Source organism: Natrix helvetica (assembly GCF_964273705.1).
Source record: "Natrix helvetica genome assembly, chromosome: 2".
NCBI lineage: Eukaryota > Metazoa > Chordata > Lepidosauria > Squamata > Natricidae > Natrix > Natrix helvetica.
The window spans coordinates 125,727,555-125,747,596 of record NC_138552.1 but is presented as its reverse complement, the minus strand read 5'-3'; the positions used below and the strand labels follow the sequence as shown (position 1 = coordinate 125,747,596).

At 41.7% G+C, this 20,042-nt stretch overlaps 1 protein-coding gene across 1 annotated transcript in view; it reads right to left on the bottom strand.

The window, feature by feature from the left end:
- Positions 1-20,042, bottom strand: part of PKHD1 (PKHD1 ciliary IPT domain containing fibrocystin/polyductin) — a gene marked incomplete at its 3' end in the record, with an annotated part of 306,709 nt that overhangs the window by 26,265 nt on the left and 260,402 nt on the right. The window contains 3 exon segments of the mRNA XM_081943866.1: positions 10,991-11,113; positions 11,188-11,612; positions 11,614-11,774. Coding sequence (XP_081799992.1) covers positions 10,991-11,113; positions 11,188-11,612; positions 11,614-11,774 — 709 coding nt within the window.

Genomic DNA, 20,042 nt, shown 5'->3' with positions numbered 1-20,042 from the left:
TGGTTGCTAATGGTAACCAGAGGGCTCTTTTTTTTTTTGCTCCCTCAAAGAGATAAGTTTAACTCAAATTGTATATTGTACAGATTGACAAAAGTGTGGTTTACTCTGACAGTTTTACAGGCCTAAATATCTAATTTGGATGGTTAAAAAGTGGATCCAGGCAGGTCTCTACTTTGCCCCTTAAATTTAGCACCTGAGGAACAATAACTTATTAAACATAAACAGGATTGTGCCAGGGGAGAAAATGTGCCAATTGGTGCAGCAGCATATCCCAAGGTAATACTGCTTTTAAACTCCGCATAAACTCCTAACAGTTTCCTAACCTAAAACTAGACCATAGGTGGTAGAAATTTTTACGATATGTTATAATAGTGCAATAAATCTGTTAGCTTAAAATCGAATCTCCGTGGCCTTTTAGAGAAATCATCATTAAATGCAAGGCCCTCTTAATGATGCCATCTTGGTGAAATTGTTTAATCTGCAAAGAGGGTGAAAGGTCACCAAATGAATTTTTTATAATACATCAACTTGACACGCAATAGGGAAAACTGTAATAGATAAAAGCAAAGGAAAAGGGCACTGTCTTCTTCTGATAGGTCAATAGCAGCCAAGAGAGTCACTCATCCTTCCACTTTTCCTTCACTGCTCTGTTCCTTTCCCATTTAATATGGACACCCAATTAATACCTCAGTACCATAGACAACCTCATTTTAGGTGAATTATAGCCATTTCTTTCCCCCTTCCCTGAAATGAAAGTGATCACAATACATCATAGCATTGTGCGAATTAACGTTAATTGATTCCAGTTACCAAGCATCAATGGGCCACTTATATAACCTGGGCCTTATTGGGAGCTGGAAGGGATGGAAGGAAGATTAGATTGCAATGTCCGTTGCTTTGACGACGGCAGTCAGCTGACACCTTGTTAGGTGGTTGTACGCTTCTATTGCAAGCCCCAGTGGGGTCGTCAGTAAACTGGAGTGATGTCCAAACATCATTACATGCTGCTTCGATATTAAAGCAAAGGGATTAGCACCTTATTGCAAGCAACCTGGATTTGTCATTGTGCTGTCCTTATCCAATTTCCAGCTGATAATGTGACTATGGCCTGCAGACACAAGGTCCTCCAGCAAAGATATAAAAAATTCCAACTGCCCAACAGCTAAAGTATTTAACCCTTCACCTACTGTGCTTTCAGCCAACTAGCTTTTGCTTTCTTTAAAGAGCTGTACTAGGCAGCGGGCCGTGGCAAATGTCATGTTGGCCCTAACGTCCTTCACTGTGTCTTAATATTAGGTTGCTTCACTAATTTCTCTAAATTAGCAGATAGAGATGCAGTTCCTCTTCTCACAGGTCTAATGTGCATTGCTGTTACCACATGTTGACTTCTGATATAGATTTTTAGTCTTCTGAATCAAAGAGGATTGAAAAATTATTATGTCAGAATATATTCCTGTTCCCACTGTAATTTTATTTTATTTTTTTCCCTGAGGTTTGCTTTTTTACAGTTTGCACCCACTCTGAACCATTGTAAAATTAGTTTGGTACACAGAATTACAATGACCAAAAAAGTATGCAAAAAGTGTTAAATGAATTTATTATTTATTTATTTCAACTGCCTCGATGCATCTAAAAGAAATCTTCCACAAAATTTAGAACTATGGCCATGTCCCATAAATGCAATAGTAATGATAACATCACAAGGGAATGTTTACCCTTAACTTAGAACTTCATTTGTAATATGAACAAATCACAAAGAGAAGATTACAGTAGGACTTAATTAATTTTTTAAAAAGCCTACACTGTTTCTTTTCTGCATTGCTTCTTTCCTGAATTTTGATCACAATTCAGGAAAGTGAGTGTGTCTTGGAAAGTTACAAGAGGAGATCAGGAAAAAAAATCTCTTTTGGAGATTTAAGTTCCTATTAAGTTAATAGATTAATAGCCGACACCTATCATTTTATAGCTATGAAATGGAGAAATACGTATCCATAAGCAGATTCAGACTCACATGGCTTTGTTACAGGTAAATGTATATCAGCATTTCTGATTCCAAAATTTAGAAGAGATATAAACCACAAATTAACATGGTAATTTTAAAATGAATAAAGCATAAAGAAATCCAGTAAAATTATATAAAAACAGATACATGAATTTTAAAGAAGAATTAGTTTGCATTAACAAACTCCCCCCATAAGATCTGGCACCATTTAGGGAAAGAATGTTTGGCCCAAGGGAATTAAAGAGAGTTCATAGTTAATCTGGTCCAAATAAAAAACACCTGTGACTCAGAATATGTTGAGTAATACTAAATCCAGAAAGAAGGCCCTTTAAATTAACAATATTGCTGGTGCCAAATATATCTATATCATATTTATTGTGTCCAGGCAGATGACGTCAGGGAATTCCCCCTGACAGCCGGCATCTGCACTAGCAACAGCCAGGTCGCGTCTGATTGGCTAAGACGCGACCTGGCTGAGAGCGGGGAAACTCCGGCTTGTGGATTGGCTGGTTCGTCTGACAGCTTCGTATAAATAGCTGTCAGACGAACCCTGCTTGCTTCTCTCCTGTATATACGTTGAGTCTGTTGTTGTTCAATAAAGTCTGGTTAATTCTCCTCACGACTCCGCTCGCCTTTGTGCCAACTTAACACTGGCGACGAAGGTGGGATCCAGCTGCCGCTAACCCACCGAACGTTCCACCTCGGCACAATTGTTCTGGCGACCTGTTCGTCCTGCTTAGTTTGAACTCTGAGGAGACCATGTCGGCGATGCCAACTTTCGTCCCCTTCGGCTGCGACGGCGAGACATGGGAAGCGTTCCTGGAGCACTTCGAGTGCTACCTGATCGCCAACGGCCGACGCAATGTGCCGGATGACGAGAAGTGCAGCTTCTTCCTGAGCTGCTGTGGCACACCAATGTTCAGCGCCGCCCGCTCACTAGCCGCTCCTCAGCCAGTCCACTCACTGGACTGGGCCACCTTAACGGAGCGTCTTCAGCGCCACTATGCCCCTACACCATCCTGGGTGGCGAGGCACTACGCTTTCAGACGCTGTGTGCAGAAGCCGGAGGAATCGGTGAGCCAGTTCCTTCAGTCGCTTCGCACAGGGGCGATGAGGTGCGAGTTTGCCAATCTCGACCGCAACCTCACAGAACAGTTCGTCAGCGGTGTAAAAGACTTGCGCCTTCGCCGGCGGCTCCTGTCACAAGCGGACATCACGCTCACCGGGGCCATTGAGCAGGCAAGGGCGGCTGAACTCTCCAATGAGTCAATGGCGGAGATGTTTAACCTGCCGCCTCCGCCAGGCCGCACTTGCCTAGTGGACGAGCTGGTCCCCTTGCCAATTGACTACCCTGAGGAGGGAGCAGTGGCTCGCATAGGCCAGTCCTCCAGAAGACGCGCTCCTCAGAGAGCCCGAGAAGCAGTGACCGCTTGCCTGGGCTGTGGAGGCAACCATGACCGCTCTGGTTGCCCCTTTAAGGCCGCGGTATGCCACCGCTGCCTTAAGAAAGGACATTTGGCCCAGGTTTGCAGAGCGCAGTTCCCCTTGCCACAGCGCCCAGATGACGTCTCGACCGCAGCCGCCGTCAAGCCACGACCCGGGAGCCGTCCTGGACGACAGCAGCAGCAGCAGCCTTCGCGCGGAGGCTGCTACGCCGTGGACGCTGATCAACACGCCAACCCCGCAGAGTTGGCCTTCCACACTGGTGCAGGTGCGGAGCGCATCAAGGTGTTGCTCCTCATTGAAGGCTCCCCCTGCACCATGGAGGTGGACTCGGGGTCTTCCCGATCCCTCTTGTCATGGGCAGAGTTCTCCCGCCTCTGTCCAGGCATCTCCAAGACCCAGCTCTCCTCCCCAGACGCAACCCTACGGGACTACCAGGGGACTCTAATTCCTACCCTGGGTTGTCACCTGGTGCGGGTGGAGTATGGGGACTTTTCGGGGTGCCTACCCCTTCTTGTAGTTGAAAGGCCTTTTCCAGCCCTCCTGGACCTTGACTGGTTCCCGGCACTGGGCCTGTCAGAGCACGGGGTGAGACAAGTGATGGCAACGCCTCCTGACGTGGCCGACGTACTTGCTAGGTTCACCGATGTGTTTGATGGGCAGCTGGGGGCATATAAGGGAACGCCCATTTCCTTGAACCTAGATCCCCAGGTTGCCCCCATTAGGCTGAAGGCCCGTAGGGTGCCTTTCGCCTTGAGGGCAAAGGTTGATGCGGAGCTGGACAAGCTCGTCGTGCAGGGAGTCTTGGAGCCTGTGGAGTACTCCAAGTGGGAGACCCCTTTGGTCATCCCAATTAAGGCGGATGGCTCCATTCGTCTCTGCGCTGACTTTAAATCCACCATTAACCTTGCCCTCCAGGCGAACCCCTATCCAGTTCCGGTAGTGCAGCATTTGCTCCACTCTTTGGGGCAGGGCTGCATCTTTGCGAAACTGGATATGGCGCAGGCCTACCAGCAGCTCCCGGTGGATGAGGAGGCGGCGGCCGCACAGACCATCGTCACCCACCGTGGAGCTTTCCGTTGCCGCCGCTTGCAATTCGGCGTTTCCGTAGCCCCGGGGATCTTCCAGAGCCTTATGGAGCGGTTGCTCCATGGGCTCCCTGGCGTGGTTCCGTACTTCGATGACGTCCTGATCGCCGCCAGCAGCCGATCGGGCCTCATCGAAGTACTAGTGAAGGTCCTCGAGCGTTTCAGGGGCGCGGGATTAAAATTGAAACACAGCAAATGCTCATTTGCTGTGTCCCGGGTAGATTTCCTGGGCTTCACAATTGATGCCCAGGGAATTCACCCCACCCCTTCCAAGGTAGCAGCCATCAGGAACGCCCCCACGCCTGCCTCCAAGACGGAGCTGCAGGCGTTCCTAGGCTTGCTGAACTTTTACGCGCCATTTTTGCCGCATAAGGCGTCACTAGCCGAGCCGCTGCATCGGTTGCTCAACCGATCGGCAGCCTGGCGCTGGGGCAGCCGCGAAGCGCATGCGTTCGCGGCTGTCAAAGACATGCTGACGTCAGAGGCAGTCCTCGTCCAATATTCGGACAAACTGCCTCTGACTCTTGCTTGTGACACCTCCCCCGTGGGTTTGGGGGCAGTCCTGAGCCATGTGCTGCCCAATGGCTTGGAAGCCCCCATAGCCTTTTATTCCCGGACACTGACGTCTGTGGAACGCAACTACAGCCAGATTGACAAGGAGGCTCTGGCTGCAGTGTCAGGGATTAAGAGGTTCCACGATTACCTCTATGGTCGGCACTTTACTTTGTTCACCGACCATAAGCCACTCCTTGGGCTTTTGGCGGGTAACAAGCCGACCCCTCCCATCCTTTCACCTCACATGACTAGGTGGACAGAGTTCCTAGCTGCTTACAGCTACACTCTGCTCTACCGTCCGGGCAAGCACATAGGGCACGCTGATGCCCTTAGCCGCTGCCCCCTTCCCGTTTCAGACCCCCCGACAGTGCCTTGCCTGTCGGTTTTGGCCATAGCAGATTTGGCTCTGCCCCTTTCTTCCGGAGAGGTGGCCTCAAAATCTAGGGCTGACCCTGACCTGTCCCAGGTCATGCTTTGGGTCCAGAGGGGCTGGCCTGAGGGACCGGTGCCAGAGCACCTTCGCCCCTTCAAGGCCAGGCAGTTGGAGCTATCACTTCACAGTGGGTGCCTCCTGTGGGGTGACAGGGTGGTCATTCCACCCAGCCTGCGCCACCAGGTGCTATCTCACCTTCATGAGGGCCACCCGGGCATAGTGCGCATGAAAGGCCTGGCGCGCAGCTATGTCTGGTGGCCTTGCATTGATGACGAGATAGCCGCTTGGGTGGCCGGCTGCTCCCCCTGCCAACTTTCCCGACCGGCGCCACCGGCAGCCGCGCCGAGGGAATGGGAATTGCCCCGTGGGCCTTGGTCCCGCCTCCACGTGGATTTCGCGGGCCCCTTCAGAGGCCAGGTCTTCATGGTGGTGGTGGATGCATATTCGCGCTGGGTGGAGCTCATTCTCATGAGGTCCACCACAGCCGAGGCCACGATCAGAGAACTGACTAGGCTTTTCGCCACCCATGGCTTGCCGGACGTCATCGTCTCTGATAACGGGCCTCAATTTGCGTCCACCGCGTTCCAGTTGTTCCTGGCCTCTCAGGGCATCCGCCATGCCCCGGTCGCCCCATACCATCCAGCTAGTAATGGCCGGGCGGAACGGGCGGTCCGCTCGGCCAAGGAGGCGTTAAGCAGGATGGATGGGGCAGACTGGCCATCAAGGGTGGCTGCTTACCTTTTGGTACAGCATGCCACTCCTTGCCCCCTGTCCGGGAAGTCTCCAGCCGAGCTGCTGATGGGCTGGTGCCTGCGGACCACCTTGGATAGGTTGCACCCGCTCTATTCAAGTGAACAGCCTGGCAACCTGGGGCCCCCTCCCCGTTCCTTCGTAGTGGGAGATTCCGTGTGGGCTCAGGCCTTCTCGGGGGCGGTTAGGTGGGTGCCTGCCACCATCACCGCCATAACCGGCCCCTATTCTTACAGGGTCCAGCTACATGATGGGACCGAATGGCGGCGGCACCTGGATCAATTGAGGCGCCGCCTACCGTTCAACAGCGACAACAACCCTGCCAGGTCGACCATCGACGTCGCTCCACCTGAGCCCACCAACACATCATTTCCTGGTGCCCTTCCACCAGTCACTGTTCACCCAGTCCAGCTGCCCTGGGCCCTTCCGGCCTCGGACGCCGCCTCCCGGCAGTCCATAGTTGGGGATGTGCCGCCCGTTAGGCGATTTCCTCCCGGTTTTCTGTTGGCCTTCCCCGAGTCAGGCCATGCCTACCCAGATGTTCCCCGCTCAAGCCCGCCTTCGACCGCGCCCCCTCGGCCCTGCCTACCTGATCCGTGTAGTTCTCCTTCCGAGGTGGGCCTCCAAGATGGCGCCCGGAGCTCCACTCCCTTGCGGGAGGAGCTTCGACGAGCACCACCTTCTCCTCCGGCGCCTCCTGTCAAACTGAGGCGTTCTGGGCGGGTCCGGCGCCGCCCAGCCTATTTGCGTGAGTACGTATGTGCATCATCTACACATGTGCACTCACTGGGGGGGAAGGAGTATTGTGTCCAGGCAGATGACGTCAGGGAATTCCCCCTGACAGCCGGCATCTGCACTAGCAACAGCCAGGTCGCGTCTGATTGGCTAAGACGCGACCTGGCTGAGAGCGGGGAAACTCCGGCTTGTGGATTGGCTGGTTCGTCTGACAGCTTCGTATAAATAGCTGTCAGACGAACCCTGCTTGCTTCTCTCCTGTATATACATTGAGTCTGTTGTTGTTCAATAAAGTCTGGTTAATTCTCCTCACGACTCCGCTCGCCTTTGTGCCAACTTAACAATATTCTTATTAGGGAATAATACTGCAAAGAAAAATGCATCTGCCCGAGTCTTTGGACATCTTTGGAGGTCTTCCTTTGGATCTCTCAACTAAGTGAAGTTGGACAAAAGCTACAAGGAATAGAGTTTTCTTTCATTACCAGGGAAACATGCACATAATTGAGTCAGTAACAAAAGAAAACATTGATGTTCTCACATGCATTGCTGTAGTTTTCAAATCAGCTTGATTTTAAGCCCTTTCAAATTCAAATGTTGTGTAAGGTTGTTGTTTTTTTAAAAAAAATTGAGTCAAAGGCAACATTTTCAAATATGGTTGTCATTGCCTCTTCCTTGGGCTGAGCAGGAGTGATTCACTCAAGGTTACCTAGCTGGATTTCATCTACCACTAGATGAAACTGACTTTCTATAATTTTGATATGGGCCATGGAGTTAACCCTGATATCTGGTAACTGGAGGAACACCATCATGCAATTTTATGACTGAAGAAATGACATTTTTCCTAAAAATGAGTGAAAGTGAATGGCCCAGAGTGACTTTTATCATTAAAGCAGGACTAGAAATCATGGTTTCCCAACTTCTATTCCAGTGCCTTTCATCATTACATCAAACTGATATTTTACTACTATTTATTAATTGCATTTTATTATCTCACAGTATAACTCTCTTAAATTAACATTTAATGTTTTAGCCATTCTGTAATCCAACCAGAAAAGTATGGTTATTGAATAGATTAATAGCATAGACAGTTCATAATCCCGTGATTCCTAATTCAGTTCAATAAGATTAAGCAGAGTTTGTCTATAACAGGAGTGTCAAATTGGTGGCCTGCATCATTCAAGGCCACACCCACCAGATGCACCATTCACAGGACACACCCACCCTGGCTCCGCAAACGCAAAAAACATCATGATGCATCACATGACATCACGTGATGTGATCAAATTTGACATCCATGGTCTATAACATACCCATCTATGCAATTAATTGCTCCAGCCATTATAAGGGTGATATTTGTGGGACTTTTAAGAAAACTACTTTTGCTCAAAACTCTGAGGCAAAGAATGCAACAAGATGCAACCACCCCCTCCATTTCTCAGTTGAAATCCATCATGGCTGCCATAGAGATGTCGCAACCATCCAAGAAGCTATTGTTATAATGTACATTAATTTCTTCCTTTAGAACTAGTTTTCTTTTATCAAGAAATGTATCGTTGCATAAAGGGGTGTTTTGTCTGAACTCTTTTGTCATAAATAGATTGCTCTGAAATGATGCTTATGATGCTAGACAGCAATCTCCACAGTGCAGAACCTTTAAGCTACCGTACCTATTGCTGAAGTGTGAAATTCTGAGCAACTATCAGAATGGGCAGATTGCTGTTTTGTGCTTCATCATGCTACTGTGTCAAAAACGTTGTCCCAGGACCTGTCTTTAATAGTAGCATTAGTGCACATTTGACGAAAAATAATAGTTGACCACATGGGTCAGAATGTGTTACTGAATCCTTGTAGGGAACGTCTATAGAATGGATAATGAAGTGAATGATCAATATAATGCTTCCTAGCTATATTATCTTAATAAAATCCTATCCAGTCTACTACAAAGAGATGGGCAAGGAATATGTTGGATGACAAAATAAAGTGGAAAATGAATTTAAAGATGTAAAATAATAAACATGGGAGATACTATATTTTTTGGAGTATAAGATGCACCTTTTTTCCTCAAAAAAAAAGAGGCTGAAGATCTGGGTGCATCTTATACATCAAATACAGCATTTTTTTATTCCTTCACGAAGCCCCGCCCCCTTCACCAAAATGGCCGTGCATATCCTTATGGAGGCTTTCAGAGAGCTCCTGGGGGATGGGGAGGGCAGAAATGAGCAAACAATGGGGCATTTTTTGCCCCCCCCCCCCCAGCAGCACTCTATAAGCCTCCATAAGGCAATGCATGCAGTTTTTTTGATGAAAAACAGGCCCATTTTGGTGAAAAACAGGCCGATTTTTGCTCTTTTTTTGCCCCCCCCCCCCACCTCACCAGAATCACTCTGAAAGCCCCCCGCAAGGCTATTCATGCCTTTTATTTGAAACAAAATGGGCCTGTTTTCACGAACGTTTCAGAAAGTTTTTGGGAGGTTTAAGGAGTGCAAAAACTTTTTTTTTCCCTTTTGGAAAGCTCTTTAACTGATGAGAATTACATTGATGAAGTGCTGTACCAGGAGGAACAAAGTCTTAGGGTTTGTCAGTGATTTCCTTCTCCAGCACATGGATAAATACACCTGGAAACATCTACCTACCTACCTACTCTCTCTCTCCCTGCCTACCTACTGTATTTCTCTCTCTATTTCTCTCTCTCTATCCATCTATCTACCTACCTACACACCTGTCTACTGTATTTCTCTCTCTCTTGCTATCCCTCTATCTACCTACTTGCTCTCACTCTCCCTACCTATCTACTGTATTTCTCTCTCTCTCTCTCTCTCTATCTATCTCTCTACCTACCTACCTACACACTCTCCCTACCTCCCTACCTATTGTATTTCTCTCTCCCTCCCTCCCTCCCTCTCTCTCTCTTTCTCTCTCCCTTTATCTACCTACCTACCTACCTAACTAACTAACTACTTTCTCTACCTACCTACCTACCTACCTACCTACTGTATTTCTCTTTCTTTCTCTCCTCTCTATCCCTCTATCTCCCTACCTATCTCCTTTTTTAAAAAATTAGCTCTTCAAAACCTTGGTGCGTCTTATACTCCGGTGCGGCTTATAGTCCGAAAAATATGGTAGCTAGATGATAGATAGATAGATAGATAGATAGATAGATAGATAGATAGATAGATGATAGATAGATAGATAGATAGATAGATAGATAGATAGATAATAAATAAACAACCTGACATGAATGAAATAAAGCAGGGGGCAACTCAGAATGAGCCTTTTTAGTAATATCTATTGAACTACGCACCCCATTCCAACAGAACTATGCCCAAGTAGCCAATAAAAATTCTTTACATTTACTTTTGATTTTGTTTTAATCTGCTTTTAATAAAAAATACTGCCCTTTTTCATTCAGTATTTGGGGTAATACTTTGCAATATTATTCAATTATGTTAGCTGCTAATTTGAATTGAAAGTAGATGTAGTGGGATGTAGTCTGGATTCCCAAGAGGAAGAGGTTCCATTCCAAAGGGTAAAGAGGAAGCAAAGAATGAAGAGTTTGGTAGGGGGAAAGAGAGATAAGACAGATGCTCCCTAGCGATTTCCAGAGTACATCTATACTTATGTAAATAATTGGCAAGCTTCTGTCAATAAGTGAGGAACAATGCATGAAACTATTCAGAAGTAACTCCACATTCTTTCTAGGTTCTGGGGAGGGGAACAATATGGAATCTTAAAATGAATATATAACCAAAAACAACAAATCCAAACTAACAAACTTTGTAACACAAACATAATGTAAAATGTCTTATTCCCTTCTGAAGGTATTTGAGGGCTGCTGCACAGTATTACTATGGATGGTAGTGGAGAAATAATCCCCTATTCTGTTCAGTGGCCCTTCATTTAAGAAAGGACAACAATCATCTGCTTGTTTTTAATATTAGTTTTGACACATTAAAAATATCAGTATTTAACAATCAGCACGCTTACCTAGAATTTTCTGTTGTTGGAACTGAAGCTGAGGAAACCATCACCACCAGAGAATCAACTGGCAAACTCAGAATCTGCTGAAGTATTCCAGTTTGTTGGGCATCAATAAGTGTACTGGCCAAACTGTTTAATCTGCAATAATCCTTAATGTGTCTTCATTTCCTGAAGTACTGGAGACTGCTCTAATTTTATCCTGCCCAATTTGTAAAAAACTTGCCAGCTGTTGAATGAGCATTGCCTGAGCTTTCTCTCCAGTATTCTCTAATACGGTGAAAGCAATATGAAGAGCACTGTGTGTATGTATTTCTATAGCTTCATTCCAGTGAACAGCAACATACAGAAGATTCTCCTGAAAATTGAAGTAATTAGTTCCTGTTGTGGCATTTTCCCAAAGAAGGCTGGAAAAAAACAAGACTGGTTGGATAGAGTTCTCTTTCACAAAAACATGAAAGCTTCTTGGTTCATCATAGGAGATAGCTAAAAGTATTCTGACAATGTCGCGACCACCATTAAAGTAGAGTCTTAATGCCCAAGGAACTGGTCCAGCAAAGCAAATCTTAGAAAGGCTGTTAGACGGCAGTAGAGAGTAAAATATCACAGGAAGTTCTTTGGAGCAGAAAGATGTCCACAAAGGTACTAGCTATCAACAGAGATGGAGAGAGGTTCCTGTGATCTAAATTGGTGTCCATGTTTTCCAAAATCACCATTGCGTGGTCAGTTTCCTTACAGAAGTAAACATTAGGTGAAGGCTTGAGAATGCATTTTCCTTCTTCCCTGAAAATGCCTGTTAAATAATATTTTTTTTTTAAAAAAGGATTATCAGCACAGATTTAACAACTCTTATGATTTTAGTCATCAGTCTTCCAGAACCAAACATTTTTCTCAACAGTGTTTGAAAAGCAATTGTAATGTCAGTTTCCATCAAATGTATTAGAAATTCTAGAGATTGGCAGGGAAAGGAAAAACAACAAGTATTCATTTATCTATTTCTAATGAAATAAAATAGCATAAAGGCATTTTTGTTTTTAAAAAGTTGACATTTATTTTAACCTGTTATATATGCAGTCGGTTAGATTATTAATGTGATCAGACTAGAATAAATTAATGTAATTTTGCCAAATATATCCCATTTACTGGGAGAACGTCAAATGGAGACATTTTGATGTGCATTTACTCAATCTATTTCTGCATTAATATTTTTAAAATGATACCAAAACTGTATTTTTGTCCACAACACTTGCATTTTTCCTAAAATATACCTTGTATTCTAATATACATATTTTCATTGGCAAAAAAGACTCTGTATTCACAGAGTGCTATAGTTTTGTTGAACCTAAGACTCCCAAAATTCAAAGACATGCATAAAGTGAAGCATAACTATGTTCTGATCAACATATACTGAAAAATGCAAATCATATTTGCTCATTTAGGCAGCTTAAGCAAAAACTTCCAGCATTGTTCACTTATATTCCTGCAGAAAGCAGGATGTGAATATTACATTTAATGATGAAAATAAATGAGTAAAGATTATGAATGGAGCAGTAACTAAAATATGGCTTGGTGAAGAGACTGTGTTTGGAGCAGGGGCTGAAAGTGATTTTCCTCAGGGGGGGGGGATTCTTAAGGATAGTTCTAAAATATTTAAAAGTCACAATTAAAAAGAGCTGATGTGGTTCAGTTTCAACAGTAAATTGTGGCTTAGAGCATATTGGTTCTCAAGAAAAAAAATGCACAGTAGAACATACTACATTTCCCAGAAGAACCTTTGCTAGAGATTGTTATTGTGAAAGAAATTAACTCAGACTCACTCTATATTCTTCATTCTTCCATTTCAATACACTACTTTAAATACAGAAAGTACTTCAGAAGGCATAGTTTTTAAGATGTTTTGCTTCAAACCATTCTAAGTAAGAGTGCATTCATATGCTGCATATATCTGCTAGTTGATCAGATGAAGACATCAACCTGTTGCTTTTCAAGTAGCCTCTACTTGAAGGGTAGATTAGATATTCTACCTTGCAAAAAAATAACATGACCATTCTTGAAATAAAATTGGAATTTGGTTTGGCTTGTAGCATCACTGCTTCAAATATGCTAAAACAGTGTGGTACTGTCCTTTCACTAGTGGGAAATGCTACATGTGGCCAAATCCAACCAGTGCTGGCAACTTCATTTTATTCTATTCTGGGTGACTAAAAACTTTATATGAAAGCCAAAACTGACCATGATGGGCACATAGAAGGTTAATCACTATGTGTATATTTGGAGAAAAATAATTGGCATCTGCAGATTGTGACTTGGAATGTAAATTGAGGAAATAATAAAGAATATACATTAACAAAGGGAATGAAAGAAACGGAAATTATTTATTAAAGAAATTTATATAGCCACCCAACCCATTCACAGGTGGCATACAACATCAAGAATTGCTGAATTGGAAGTTGTTGGCTTAATGAAGTTGTTGGCTTAATTACAAGTGAAAGGACTAAACTGTGTGTCATGAAATATGAATTGGTACAGCAAAGCTGCTAAGTTGCTATGAGTATGTATAGAATATATACTCATAGCGTATTCAAAATCTATAACTTGGTGATGGTTACATGCTTCATTCTTTTGAATGATGAAAATAGAAGAATCAGAGATTAGTTGGGAGAAAAGCAGTGGAACACTAGACAACCTGTGTCCTGTTGGATTTCAGAGATCTTTCTTTACCTAAACAGAGAAACAGAATGATCATAGGCACATAAAAAGGTGGTGGTAGCAGGAATGACTCCTGCCACCTTCCCCATTGACTTTCTTTGAAGAAAGTTGTCAGGGAGCATTGGAAATTACAATCACATGATGCGGGGAACCATGGCAGGATGGAAGCAGTGGAGCAGCCACAACTTCAAACCCAGGGAAGCAAAGCGTGCACGAAGCAAAGTGACAGTAACATCGGCAGCAACCCACCCGTGAGTAGTAGGTCAATGAGGAAACAAGGTTCCCATGACTGATTCCCTTCTTCAGGTTTCCTTATTTATACCTTATTTAGATAGCAAAGCAACACCTAAAGGGCCTGAATGCTGCTGGCCAAAATACTTCAGATTCTGTAGGAGCGTGTTTTCTGCATTGCTTCCTCCATAGAGGCAAAGGTGAGAAAACAGAAGATGAAATGTGTCAAGTCTTAAAATATGCTTTAAAAAAGCATTCTTGATACTGTTGATGGCATAACACTAGCTGGGGGACTGGGAGCAAATATGCTGGGGCAAGGCTGCATCAGGAGCTATTGCTGCCCCAACAGCACCCGATTTCACCAGGTCATGTTTACATTCAATTCTCTAGCTTTCCAATTTCATATTCCACCATATCCTGGATTGGGGACAGAGACCCCAATGACAGAGACATTTTTCTCTAAAGAAGGGTTTTTCCTGTCACTTTGAATCCATTTGATCTGGACCCTATGCAATACATGTTGCCACAAACATTTCTGCACAGGCATGGATGCTCCGTGCAGGTGTACATAGTACAAAAATAAATAAAAATGTAAAAAATAGCTCTCAAGAAAAAGAAAATACAGCTGGCAGCACTTACCAAATTATAAAAGGCTGGACTTGTGAAAATCAATTAGCCCATATCTACATCCTCCCCCCACAGCACCCTAAGATTATGATGACTCTTTTAGTTTGAGAGGTTCTGGTCAGAAAGGAACTGAAAAAACTTGGAAGTCTTCTTGAACTATTCAAGTTAATTATTGTTACCTGATCCCAGCAAACAGCTGAACCAACCATTGACATCCACGCTCCACAACCACCCATGTGACCTGCCTCTTGGACGTCCCACCTCTGAGCCAGCCTCTCTTTGAAATGGCTGGGGTCTCCATTGCTCCTTTTGTAGAATCCAGATATGTCCCTTTGCTAGAATCCAGATATGTCCCTTTCTCTTGCATTGCCCCCAGCCCCTCCTCCTTCTAAACGGCCTTATCTGCCAGTCACAATTTTTGCGGCCAGCAATTTTGATCACTTTTCAAATGAAACCCATGCTGGCCTTGGTAATCATAATGTCATTTACAATTTGCCACAAAACACGTTTATTCAGTTAGTAGCACATTGGAGAAAAGAGAACTCCATATGAACTCATTGCTGAAGGCCTAATCTGATTATTTCCTCATGAAAATCCAAGCAGGGGTGCTCGTAAGCAGGGCCGGGAAAGGAAGAGGAAAGGGAGACCTGTGTGCAGCTGACTCTCATCATCAACACAAATAGATAAGTGACACAGGGTGTCAGGGGCAACATTGAATTTGCCTGCGGCTCTCCTTGGAGAAAAAGGCCAGAGTGGACAGGCCTTAATAAATACTGATTCACCACTGAGGATTGAGGTGACACAAGCTATTTACATTGAGGATGAAGAACCACACTGATAAATTCCAGAAGCTTCTTTCTAAATGATCAAAATTAAATCAAACTGGTTATGTTTCTGTATGCAAAAAAAGAAGTGGGGGAAGGGAAGGTAAACTGGCATTCTCATAGCCACTGGTGTATTACCTGTGCCATGAAAAGTCGGGAAAAACCAAAATGAAGGTGAACACCTGGGATCAAATAGATGGGAGATATTTTCAAACCTAAGTGAATGTATAAGATCAGAAAAGTGAATATTTTAAATCTAAGTTAATACATGTGACAGAAGACTTACATATATATATATGGTTTATTGATTCATTTTTTAAAAAAATAGCATGCATTTTTGTTTATTCACTCACAAAACCATGAACTTTGCACATACTGGGTGACACAGAAATCTGCCCTGCATCTAAGAAGAAACAAGCAAAACTATGTCTGCTAACTTCATTTCTTTCTTTCTTTTTCTATTTAAGAAAGTGTAGTCTCCTCTTTACCATTTTTTTAAAAAAAAACATCTTCACATCAAATTTGTTATTTTATTTAATTTACTTTCTTTTTAAAAAAAAAAAAAAACACTCAAGTTGCTCCCAGGGTTTCTGACAAATATTAACTTTGTATCAATGTTTGTCCTTCCTGTCGTGAAATGAGGATTTTCCACCTCATTTCACATTTGAAAAGAAAAATATGCCATGGGGGTCCTCTACTTAGGAAAAAAGCACACCACACAACTCATGTCCTTTATTTAGAAAAAGGAGAAGAAGGAAAATGTTTTTAAAATGTTCCTTAAAAATAGATGTGATACTTAAAGGCATGGAGACCTTTGTTGTTTTCCAATCACTTCTGTCACCTGTTTAAAGTTCTGTCTTTAAAACTGAATGAAATATATTAACATTAATGAATTCTCCTTCAGGTTGGCACAAATGTTTCCTGCAAGTAATTTCTTCCATACCATAATTTTTGATAGATTTCAAAATACATACTTGCAAAGAACAACACAACCATTTTTGAATAAAACAAAGAGATGTCATCAAATTTCTCTAAAAGGTATTTTATCAACATAAAATAAATGTCATACCGTGTTATTTCCACATAGCCAGATTTGCCAGTCATATATTTCTAATGCAAATACAAATGCAGGTACACAGTAAAAATAAAAGTAGTGACATAATTAATGGGGCACTAGGTGCACATTGTAGTTTGGTTGCCCTGGGCAAGCCATCAGATATATTCCACCATTAGAAAGTGAGACAAATAATTCAGTAAACCACATACAGAATTATATGTTTATTTTCCTGCTCTCCATAAACATCACAATAAGATCTTGCTGTGGATCTGTATCTTGGAAAAAAGTAACTACTGAGTCTGATTTTAATTAAATACCATTCAAACAAGTATTAAACAGCACTTATTTCAGTAAATATAAATTTGTTTAAACAGGCAAATTTCCCAAAGAAATACATTTTATCTATAGTTTCCACAGTTATAAATGTTTCTGTAACCAGAACACACTTTTGTGAACACAATTTAAGATAAAAAATATTTTAAAATGAATGGTAGTGGAATCCAGAAATTATGTGCCATACAAGTCACAAGATACTTTGTTTTCAATTCACACAATTGTTCATGCAAATAAATATGGGACACATTTCTCCTATAGTCTTCATTTGCATGTGAAACCTAATTCAAATCTCAGTTTCTCTGTATCTCAGTTTAACCTCTGTGAAATGCCAATAATTCCATATAGGCTGAATCTGTCAATCATTATTCCCGGAAATGTAATGAAAAAGATAAAATTAATCATTTATCTGTGCTTAGAATTTGTTTCAATTGACTATCCAATTCATGAATGCTAGGTGAATCTGGGATTCAGCAACAAGTTTGTGCAAGTGAATGGAAGTGTGATTTTATTTTTTATTGTTAAGCCTACACAGATAAAAACCAACTCTGTTTCCTCAATGTAGAAGGAAGTGGCTTAGAAACTTCACATGATTGCAGTATGACCAATACTTTTAAGTGGTTTTTGAAAACAAGTACAATGCAAACTGATAATGGGGATAATTAAATTTTGAATATGATATTTAAAATATGAAAATACTGTAGCTGATGTACCAATATGGAAGACTGCAATAATGACTAAATATTTTGTACAGAGCTAACCCTCTCTCAAACGAGAAAGATAATAATGATTTATCAAGCAATAAATTTCATGTAAAAAAAATCATTTTCAGCAATATTTTCCAGAATCTATGCCAGAATCTGACCAAGTTGCAGAAATCTTCCTAATGTACAGTGTAAAGAACATGTCCAGACAGGGAGAAAGCAATTGAAACTCATTTTCACATTATTAGTAAGATAACTACATAAACATATCCATGAAGTCACCAGGAATGACATCACTTTTCTTTAGGCCTGAACGGAAGTATTTTTGAATTTTAGTACATTGTAAGGATATTTGTCCAGACTTAAGTAAGGCCTTTAATTTTTAGAAAGCAAGGAATTCTGGACAATATTTGTCCCATAAATCCAAATAATTTTCCAGGCACATGAACCTCTATTCAAAGTTACACAGACAGCACCAAACTGGATTCATCCTTAATTCAGCAATTCATATTTTATTTCTATATTATATTGCTTGCTAAGACTCTCTGAACTAATGATGTAACCATTCATATAATCCAGGTCATTGTGCAAAGAAAGATGCTGTGTCACAAATATCCCAGAAAGGCTTGATGAGATTTGAATTAGGATTTTGAATTAGGAGTTTATTAGGTAATGAAGAATTGCTAGCAGCCACAAACTGATAAACTTTCAAACACCCTTATAAGCAACCTGGTAGCAACCTGATCTTAAATTTATGATAGAGGACTGGATAAATCTCATACTTAGAATTTTATTTCTAACTTTTGGGTTTAAGGCTTTGTTTGATTTCTGCTCTCAGCTATACCGGTTAATTTTTGTTTGGTTTTATTTTAATCTTTAAAGAAAATAGATTTTTTTTATATCTTTGTATATATAAACATTTTCCATATAATAGTAGTAATTGGAGAACCTAGTCATAGATTATGCATGGGGGTTAAAGTTGGGAGGATTAAAGTTAGAATTACCAATATTTAAAGTTAGAATTACTGATATTTAAAGCTTATCTGAATGGAGGGAAACTTTGGTTCACATAGAAGTGGGCTGATCTTGAAATTTCAATCCCTTCTCAAATCCGCATAGCATCCTTTTGATTCCAAGTTTATTTAAACTTTTCCCAGTATTGCCAATAATGGAAAATGATAAAAGAAAGGAAAATGAGATCAGGTAGGATTTTATGACTAATTTTGATATCTTCCAATAAGGTCCTACATCACAATACTTTCTGTATAGGAATTATTCCATATCTCATTCTTCATCATTTCTTAAAAACTATCAGTCCACTTTATCCTAAAGTATTCTAGCCGTAGAAGGATCTTCTTTGGATCTTATCTATATAATTATTTATTAGATTTCCCATCTTCCCATCTTCCCCCGCTTCTTTCTTCTTTTCTGGCTCAGGAGCATTTAACATTTTAATGTTATAGATCATGTGCATTTGCAAGCATTTGAATGACTATGTTTTCCTGTGATTGATGTATATTTTATGAGACTATTTACACACACTGTCTGTAATACAGTATATATACATCTGTACCCTTTGTAATATGTTACATATGATTTTTGAATTCCATCAAACCTCAAGGACTGCTTAAGATCCATAAAACTTCAGTTTCTGCAACTGTCATTGGCCTATATCTTTTATACCTGCATATTTTATCAAATTCTGTCACAACAAAAATTAATAGGAGTTTCTTGATTTTACCATTGTGTGAATAACATATTTCATTATTCAAAAAACAACCCAAGAGGATGATCTACTTTGAATCTGAATTAAAGATTGACATTTACTCAAAGTTTCAAATTCTCATTCTTAACACTCTTTTCTGAGACAGTTCCAGTTTCTATAATTCCTTCTTGAAGTGTGGTATCCAGGACTCTTGAGATGGGGGTCTGACCAAAGTTGAATAAAGTTATATCATTATTTCAAAAGCTATTTATGCCCCTACATGGTGAGACATTTAAGAGTCTGAACCAAAGGTGCTTTTTCAAGAGGCAACTGGACCTGGATGACTGAGAATCTCCATAGACATTAAGAGACTGAACATTTGTTGTGGTAGCCAACACTGCTTTGGAACAACTTTCTAATGGAGATCCCTAGCTCCAGTGTTTAGAAAAATGTAAAAACTGAATTATTTCAGAGATCTTTTTTAAAAGTTTATAATTGATGCCATTTTAATATTTTTTTTTCCTCCTCTTATTTCTTATTTTGATCTGTTATCATTATTGTTATATTTTATTCATTGTTTCTCATGGTTGTAGGCTTGTATTTTTATGTTGTTTTTGCAAGATAACATAAAATTGTTTATTGCTTTTGGATTAAGTACTTAAGTACTGGGTGAATGGCTGATAACAAGAAAACCAAATCTGTATACAGACACTTGACTCAGAATAATGAATAGTCAGAAAAACAAGTTCTTCTAAGAATTGTGAGCTAGAGCAAGAATCCGTCTGCAGAATTATGTACAATTACATCCAACTTCTGGCAAGTGCTATTTCATCACTAGAAGCTTCATAAGCCCAATTAGAAGAATAAGAAG